This window comes from Bison bison, unplaced genomic scaffold, assembly GCF_000754665.1.
Source record: "Bison bison bison isolate TAMUID 2011002044 unplaced genomic scaffold, Bison_UMD1.0 scf7180017864180, whole genome shotgun sequence".
Classification (NCBI taxonomy): Eukaryota; Metazoa; Chordata; class Mammalia; order Artiodactyla; family Bovidae; genus Bison; species Bison bison.
In genome coordinates, this window is record NW_011494752.1 from 1403088 (window position 1) to 1412239 (window position 9152).

The 9152-nt window shown below is 59.0% G+C and overlaps 1 protein-coding gene across 1 annotated transcript; it reads left to right on the forward strand.

Annotated features, from left to right (window-relative positions):
- The first annotated feature begins 1746 nt into the window (after positions 1–1746).
- Positions 1747–8842, forward strand: LOC104990794 (keratin, type I cytoskeletal 42). The gene is made up of 8 exons (XM_010843112.1): positions 1747–2211; positions 4531–4613; positions 4739–4895; positions 6037–6198; positions 6776–6901; positions 7149–7369; positions 8572–8621; positions 8745–8842. The coding sequence occupies exons 1-8, from the start codon at positions 1747–1749 to the stop codon at positions 8840–8842; spliced, it is 1362 nt and encodes a 453-aa protein (XP_010841414.1).
- The last annotated feature ends 310 nt before the right edge of the window (positions 8843–9152 follow it).

Consider the following 9152-nt stretch of genomic DNA (forward strand, 5'->3'; position numbering starts at 1 on the left):
TTCAAAATGGGCTTCAAGACTAACGTCTGGGTAGTTTGGAGGTGGGGTGCAGGCTCTGGAGAGGCAGAGGGTGGGTGGCGGGTGCCCTGTGGCCTGCCCCTCTCCAGGCTGCTAGCTCTGCTTCATATTCACTTCTCTGAACCTAGGGAGGCCTGTCTGGACAGAGGAGGGCAGTCAGCTGCTGGGGGAAGGGGGTTCCTGGGAGGGTGGCTCCAGCGGAGGGGAAGCTCTTTCTCTGTGGGGGTGAGTGGCTGGTGCAAGGCTGGCCTCTGAGCCACTTAGGTGGCTCTGTTTGTTTCCCAGGTTCTGTTTGTTCCCTTCCCCAGCCTGTCCTGGAGTAGCAGGAAGTCCTCCCAGATATCGTGGAAGAACCCTGGTGTTCTGACCTTGCCCCCTAGTCTTGACCTTGAGACCCTGCTCCCCACTCCCAGGAACGCTGGGAACCCCCAGACTTTACAGTCAAGGTGGGAGCAGAATAAACTCTGGTTGTCTTCTCTCGGCAGCCCGTGCAGTCTCCACTCTCCAACAAGGAGACACCCTTGCGTGCGAGGCCACCCGCTTTCTAGGCAGGAAGTCCTTCCAGCAGTCTGACCTCAGCACACCAGCTCTGATCTGCGTGGAACCCGGACTCCCTCCCTGTCCCCGTGTGTGTGGGCCCAGAGCCCAGGCCACCCATGTGCCTCCCTCCACCCCTGGAAGCTTCCCATTCAGACAGGCCCCTTGCAGACACAGACGCCAGGGTCCTGGCAGCACCTAAATCATTAGCACCGCCGAGATTAGGCCGCTAATCTCCTGGCTGGGAGCGGGCGGGTGCCAGCCGCCAGGATGTGGGCTTGTGCTTTTTCCTCGCAGGGGCCGCCCTTCCCCAGGGTGCGGCCTCCCGGCAGGTCTTGCCTCTCCTGCGCTCAGCGCCTTCTCTGGGGGCCCTTTGGGGGCGTCTTTCCACAGGTACTGGTAGGGTGAGCAGTGGCAGTCCCCCTAACCAACTCTCTGATTCCCTCTCTCCCTCAGTCCCCCGCTTGACTCATTCCCACAAAGACCCTGGGAGGCAGGAGTTACCCCATTTTGCAAATGAGGCAACCGAGGCAGTGAACTAACTTCCTGAAAGGCTTGAATCCAGGGTTCCCTCAGGTCAGCAGCTGGGACTGTTCCTCTCAGGGCAGCCCCCTGGCCAGGGACTGAGTCTTCTGCACAGGCTGGAAGTAATCTCAGGAGAGCTGGGGGCTCCCCTAAGCCAGAGGCTGACTCGGGCCCACTGTGAGAGGTGGGGGAGGGTGTCCCCCTGGATCTCTCCACCCTCTCCCTGGGATCCAAGGATGCTGGGTGGGGGGCCAGAGCAGCCCCAGGCTCCGGGCCTGTGGAGCCTTGTCCCAGGCCCTTTCTAGCTCCCAGGGTTGGGTTCTCCGGACTCCCCCAAGGATGAGCTCAGCTGCCTAATTGCGGCTGAGGATGGAGGATCACCCTACCCCCGGGGCTGCGGCTCCAACACCACCTTTGTTTCTAACAATGGCGGCTAAGAGGCTATCGTGCCCAGGCCAGGCTTGGGCAGGGGAGGGGGCCGGGGGAGGCACTCGGGTGTCCAGCCTGAGCCCCAGGCCCTGGGCGGCTTGTACAGAAGCAAATTACACGGCTGGGGTTTTGGCTCCGACTTCAAGGGCCAGGGGCCCAGCCCCCCTTTAGCCTGACTATAAAGGGCTGCCCGGGGTCTCTGTCCAGACCAGACCCTGCGCTTGACTTGTGGACATCATGGCCGCCACCACCACCAGCATCCGCCAGTTTTCCACCTCCGGCTCTGTCAAGGGCCTGTGTATGCCCAGTGGGGGTTTCTCTCGGATGTCTTCCATCCGTGTTGGGGGTGCTTGCCGGGCCCCCAGCCTCCTGGGAGTCGGCGGCTCTGGCAATATGTCCATGTCTTCGTCCCGCTTCTCCATGGGCTTGGGGGGTGGCTATGGAGGGGGCTATACCTGCAACCTGGGCGGGGGCTTCGGCTCCAGCTTTGGCATGGCCGACAACTTGCTGGGAGGCAGTGAGAAGGAGACCATGCAGAACCTCAACGACCGCCTGGCCTCCTACCTGGACAAGGTGCGCGCCCTGGAGGAGGCCAATGCCGACCTGGAGGTGAAGATCCATGACTGGTACAAGAAGCAGGGACCCGGGCCCGCCCGAGACTACAGCCACTACTTCAAGACCATCGAGGAGCTTCGGAGCAAGGTGGGCACTCCCTGCCCTCTGTCCTCAGTATCTACTTCCGACTCATGCATCCCAACTTTGGACCTTTGCCAACATCTCTCCTCCAGCCTAGGTTTCCATCATTCATTCATTCATTCATTCACTCACGCTCTCACTTGCCCTGGAACCCAGCTCTGGTCCCCAGGCCTGGAGGGCATCCTGTGAAGGGAGGCTGTTTGGAGTTCCTTCTTCCTGGGGGAGGGTATTTGGTGTGGGTGATGTAGGCATGGTCAGGGAAGTCTTCAGAACCTTGAGGGCAGCAGCAGATATTCCAGGTATAGAGATCAGTGTGGGCAAAGGCATAGAAGTGGAACAAATTTGGTGTGGCTGCTAGGAGATGAGGCTGGAAGTCTCCTTCTCACTAGTCCATTCTCCTCTGAGTTTGCTCCCCTGCTACCTGCCTCACCTCCTCCAGGCAGTCCTCCTGGATGGACGGCACTTGACTTTTGTCCTCAGACCTTGGGGTCCTTTCTATACTTTGAGGTTCAGTCTATGCTTTGTTCATTGGGCTGATTTCACTGAGTTTGACATATTCTCACAGTTGTTTTCTCTGTGGGTCTTCCTCAGTCCTTCCATGATGGTCACTCTGGGGTTTCCTAAGGGCAGAATCTGTCTCTCCTTGCTGAGTTTGCGGAGGAGGGCAGGGTGGTCCCTGAGAAAAGGAGCTGTGTCTTCCCACTCAGACTGGAAGCTCCCAAGGGGAGAAATTTCTCTAACTTAGTCTGATGGAAGAGGCAACACACACACACACGCACACTATGATCTCTATGAACTCATGACCTTGGCATCCTGTGAACGTTGCACCTGGGTCTTTTGCACAAAACTTCTAGCTGGAAGGACCTAAAGGGCTGCAGTTTCCAGAGGCAGCAGAGAGGTCAAAGAGGTTCAGGAGCCAGGCTTGGGGAGGTCTAGGCTGGGTGCTGGCTGACCTGGGCTCAGCCCGCTCAGTTTCTTGGTGGAGAACCAGGCCTGTGGCCCTGTGAGGGGCTTTGCCTGCTCCTGCCAAGGACCCAGGCCAGAAAGGGAACTCCTGCAGTTGCCCCCTGGAAGCCGCACCGATGGGCGTGCCAGATCAGATATTGGGCTTGGTCTGGGCAGCGGGGAACCCAGGGGAGCCCTGGTGAGTCAGTGTTCCCAGGCTCTGGGGTCAGCCAGCTCTTCACCCCAGACCCCAGCACGCTGCGCACCAGGCCGCTGAGTCACTGCCCCTTGGCGGTTTGCACCACCACCCCCTCGCTGGGCCCCATCAGTCTCCTGAGTGGGAGGTGGGAGGTGGTAGGTGGGGCAGGTCTGCAGGCTGCAGACCAGCCCATTGAGGTCCTGGGGCGAGTTCAACCTGGCTCTTGGGTTCAGTCTGAAAACCGAGACTGACCCAGGGAGCCTTTTCAGAACTTAGGGCCTCGAGTGGGCTCTGAGGTCCAGGCTGAGTTTCCTGGGGCTTCCCCCTCTCACAGCCGTACACTTCAACCCTCAGTCTTAAAAAACTCCAAAGTCGACCTAGCTCATCTGCCAAGACTTCCTCTCTGCTTCCTCTGGGCAGCATGCAGGGGCCTTGCCCTCCCCCTCCCCCATGGCCCTTGACGGGAGCCTCTCTCCTGTGTTTCTAGCAATAATGACAGCTCTGTTCCTTCCAGAGCCTCCCCCTTTCCCTGTGGTCGTTTGAACCTCCCAGATAACCCTGCGGGAAAAGAAAACCTTGTCCTAAGGTTTGATGTGGGACCCATCATAGCTTTATTAACCATTTCATTAATTGTTTAATTAAATTAATGTTTCCTGGGGGTTGACTCTGGGCCAGGCACTGTGCCCAGGGCTGGGGATTCCAAACAGAATGAGACAGGCATAAGACAAAGCCATGTTCCTCTGGAGCACAGAGACCAGTGGAAGAGAAGAAAAATACACATAAAAAAGTCATGGGAAAAAATTGCATTTGTGAGAAGTACTGTGTAAGAGAGATGGGCCGAGGGGAGGAATGATGGGGAGGAAGGACTCAGGGAATGCAAAAGGGCTTCCTGGAGGAGGTGGCAACTGAGCCCAGAGGTGAGTTTAGTTGGGGAAGATGGAGTGAGGTCCAGGCAGCTTAGGCAGTGACTCCCATGGTGGGAGAGGATTGCATATGGGTCTTTCTACTGGCATCATGGTCTGCATGCCTGGGTATCATGCTTTCTCTCTTTGTGAGGAGACCACAGGGGCCCTCACCTCCCTCACTCCAGCCCACTATCCAAAGGGTTGTCAGAGGGGTGTTGCAAGGCCTTCCCAGGGCTGCCGAGCGTGCTTGCTCACCGGCCCCACCATGTCCCCCAGATCCTGGCGGCCACCATTGACAACGCCAGCTTGGTGCTGCAGATCGATAATGCCCGCCTGGCAGCTGACGACTTCCGCACCAAGTGAGTCGGGGCCTCCCGGGCGGCTCAGGGGGCTGGTGCGGTCCGGCTCTGCACCCCACAGAGCTCTCTGTGCGTATGAGGGTGTCCTCGCGGCACTCCATGGCTCATGCTTCCCCTCGCTCCAGGTACGAGACAGAGCTGAACCTGCGCATGAGCGTGGAGGCCGACATCAACGGCCTGCGCAGGGTGCTGGACGAGCTGACCCTGGCCAGAGCCGACCTGGAGATGCAGATCGAGAACCTCAAGGAGGAGCTGGCCTACCTCCGGAAGAACCACGAGGAGGTGAGGCTGGCTTGGGGATGCGGGAAAGACTTGCCTGGAAACAGGCAAGGCTGGTCTCCCACATCTGCCTGGGCCAAGGCCACGTTCTCTGTCCAATTCCTGTCTCTGATGCGTTCCTGGCTCTGACCCTGGGAGACCCTCAGGGGGCCCTGGTTGAGGCCTGGAGGGCCCTCTCTCCGGAAAGATACTTCCCTGTCCCTCGAGGCACAGCCTGCTATGTGGTGGCAGTTAACTATCTAATAGGCCAATCGGTCTAAGAACTCACCGGCTAATTATTACGATTAATTGTAATAGTGATAGTCATAACAACAAGGAACATCTGCCCAGCGCATTCCAAGTGATTCATGCGATTATCTCAGCTGATACCGACAGCGTCGCTGGGAGAAAGGAGCGAGTTCCTCCCTTTACCAGCGAGGGGACTGAGGTTCAGAGAGGTTAAGGAATTTAGCCAAGGCTGCACAGGGGTGGGTCTTCCCCAGGTCTGCCTGAGCCACTTCTGCAGCAGCTCTGACGTCACCACTCTGCCACTTCTCCCACCTCCTAGGGACCCCAAGGCTTAACCCAAGGGTAGGGATCCAAGACCCTGCAGGGGGACTGATGAGCCGTGTGGCTTCCTTCTCACCAGACCTCCGGGGTGGCCTGAGCTGAGAGAGCCTAATGCCCGAACAGCAGGAGTTCATCCAGTGGTTCTGCTTGATTTTGAGGCTGGTTTTGGGGATGCATGCCTGAGCAGATTCACATTTCCTAATGAGGTCTGACTCCCCCAGTGCCAGCAAGGGGCTGCTTTCCCTGTGCTCGTGCTGCGTGGTTGGTGGTAGGGCCCCGAAGTGAGGGGTCAGGGCAGGGAGTGAGGTTGTCCTGACTCATCCCCCAGCATAACCAGGAGTTGCCTTCTCTCCTGCCCCAGCATGCACTGGGGCTGGGCGAAGCCCACCATCCAAGTGTGTGTTGGGGGAGATTGTTGACATCCACAGCCATGCACGTTTGAGACACGACAACATCCATCTCCACCATCAGGGTGAGGAGCTGTTGGCCTGTCTGTGTCTGTCCTCTGCAATCATTACTCCCAGAATGAGAAGGCAGCCCCAGGGACGCTCCCCAGGATGGCCCTGAGTGAGCCCCTGTACCCCTCTCTGTCCAGGAGATGAATGCTCTGCGAGGCCAGGTGGGCGGGGACGTCAACGTGGAGATGGACGCCGCCCCCGGCGTGGACCTGAGCCGCATCCTGAACGAGATGCGCGACCAGTACGAGAAGATGGCGGAGAAGAACCGCAAGGATGCCGAGGACTGGTTCTTCAGCAAGGTGGGTGGCCCGCGTGAGCAGGTGTGCACACGTGTGGGTGCTTGTGCTTTGTGCTGAGCACTGACTGGAAAATTTGCAGATGTGGATTCCCAGCTGGAAGGACCTTTGGAAACCAGTTGGGACCAAACCATCACGTTCAGGGGGAGACTATGAGGCTCAGAGAGGCCTCAAGCTCACATAGCCCTTCACGGGGGCAGGGGGAGCAGAGCCAGATCTCCTGACCCCACCAGACACTCTCCCAGCCCGGGAACTCATAGGCAGGTGTGTATTTGGATGCAGACTCCCCTGCCCCCAGTAAGAACAACACATTGAGCAGTGGCAGCACCCAGACTGTGATGGGCACACAGAGAGCAAAGGCCAGGGCCTGCCCTTACATGTGCCTGCAACCCAGTAAGGAAGAAGCAAAGGACCGCAGGACAAGATGAATCCTGCAAGCGCCAGTGTGCACCAGTGGGCCTGAGGCCTTCTAGGGCGGGGGAAGGGCAGGTCTGGGAGGTCAGGGCTCGGGGATGGCCCCTGCCCTCTGCCTCACCTCTGCCAGCTTCCTCAAGCCCCAGGGGCCCATCCTGCCTTCCAGACGGAGGAGCTGAACCGCGAGGTGGCCACCAACACCGAAGCCCTGCAGAGCAGCCGGACGGAGATCACGGAGCTGCGCCGCACGGTCCAGAACCTGGAGATTGAGCTGCAGTCCCAGCTCAGCATGGTAGGGCCACTGTCCCCTCCCTGCCCTGTGCCCACCGCTCCAGGGTGGGCCCTGCCTCCTGGACCCCCACTGGGAGAACCAGAGGCTCCCTGCCCCACCCTGCCTCTTCACACTCTGCCCCACCTCCTGCCCTGCCATGCTGGCAGCACCCACAGGCCTGCACCACCTGGGGACCCACTTCTGGGGGCTCCATCGTGGGGAAGGGCCCCAGCTCGGTTTCCCCAGTCACCTACACCTTGACCCCCAGAAAGCGTCGCTGGAGGGCAGCCTGGCAGAGACTGAGGCACGCTATGGAGCCCAGCTGGCCCAGCTGCAGGGACTCATCAGTAGCATTGAGGCTCAGCTGAGCGAGCTCCGCTGTGACATGGAGCGGCAGAACCATGAGTACCAAGTGCTGCTGGACGTGAAGACCCGGCTGGAGCAGGAGATTTCTACCTACCGCCGCCTGCTAGAGGGCGAGGACGCCCAGTGAGTGGAGGGCACCCTGCCTGTGCTTGGAGGGCTGGGGTGGCTTTACCCAGGGAGGGATGGCACCAGCTGAGGCAGGAGGAGGTGTGGAGGCTTGCAGGAGATGAAGCAGAGAACACTGGCTGGGGGCCCACTAGATGGTATAGGCTCTGGGGAGCCAACGGGGCCCTTTTGTGTAGAGAGAAGTATGGTTGTCAAGATGTCTTAGAACAGTCACTTGGGCTACAGAGAGAGAAATGTGTCTGAGGGTCCAGGGTGAGGTCAGGGAGACCTGTCAGGAGGCTGGAGCAGGGAGTAAGGCCAGGGAACGTGTTAGTCGCTCAGTCATGTCCAGACTCTTTGTGACTCTATGGACTATAGCCCTCCAGGCTCCTCTGGCCATGGAATTCTCCAGGCAAAAATCCTGGAGTGGGTGGCCATGCCCTCCTCTAGGGGATTCCTGACCCAGGGATCGAACCCAGGTTTCCTGCATTGCAGGCAGATTCTTTACCATCTGAGTCACCGGGGAAGAAGCCCTGCTATAAGGCAGGTGGAGGACAGGGGAGGGGAGGTCGTGTACCCAGAGGATGTGTTAGCTAAAAACAGCAGGGCTGGATGCCTGAACACGGGGGTGAGCGTGGCTTGTAGGCGGAACTCAATAAATGTTTGAGTAAGTGCATGAAGGAATGGGTAACAATGGCACTGGGTTTCTGGTTCCAGTGACTGGTTGGTGATCCCATTGTCCAGGATGGGTGGCGCTCTGGTTTGGAGTTGGGAGGGTGCTCAGGCCCTGGTGTAAAGGGGCCATGGATATCCTGGAGTCTCCATGCTTAGTCACTCATTCCAGCGTTTTGCTCTGTGCCAGTGGCCAAGTCCATCTGTAGTCTAACCGCAGTCTCTCCTGTTTTAATGAAGTTTATTTATTGGGCCCTTCAGGATACTGGAAAAAAAAAAACCACTCTCTCAGCTTCTCCTTGTAAATCCCTGGTTGGCAGCAAAGTGCCTCTGGGCCTCCTGTTGGAGTATCCGCTTTCCTTATTCCTGCCCACTGGGCCTGTCCCTCTGACCCTGTGGTTGGCATTCTCTGCTGTGTACCCCACGCTGTGATTTCTCTCCGATTTCCTGGGACTTCGCTCCCCTCGGCCTCACCAGCTGCTACTCCTCCCAGGGGGCTGGACTCCCCACCGGCACCCCTGGGCTGACAGCTCCCCCTCTTCCTGCAGCCTGTCCACCCAGTACTCCTCGTCCCTGGCCTCTCAGCCCACCCGGGAAGGTAAGAGCCTGCCCCATCCTGCCCAGGGTGGGTGGGGAGAGGCTGAGGCCCCTTCTGTGTGGGGGGCTCAGGGAGGGCCTCCAGCCTGAGGTTCTGTGTGTATCCCTCCCCCTCCGCCCGCAGGCACGGTGACCACCCGCCAGGTGCGGACCATCATGGAGGAAGTCCAGGACGGCAAGGTGGTCTCCTCCCGCGAGCAGGTCCATCGCTCCACCCACTGAGGCCCCTTTCCACCTGCAACAGCCCAGCCTCCAGGGCCCAGGGGCAGCCATCGCCTCCATCTCCCAGCACGCTACTGCCACGCCCCGAGAGCCCGTCTGGGCCACCACCCAAGAGCTGTTGCATTTCTCTGTCTGCTTCCTGCCTCCCCTCGCTGAGAGGGGTCTCCTGACTTTGTCCCAGTGACTGCAATTAAAGCTTTGCTTGAAGTTCAATGTCTCCTGTGATTTGGTCTGGTCATTGGTTTGGGCATTGTGGGCTGGCGATGGCGGGGTGAGGAGAGTTTGTTAAATATTTGGGGCTGCTTGTCAC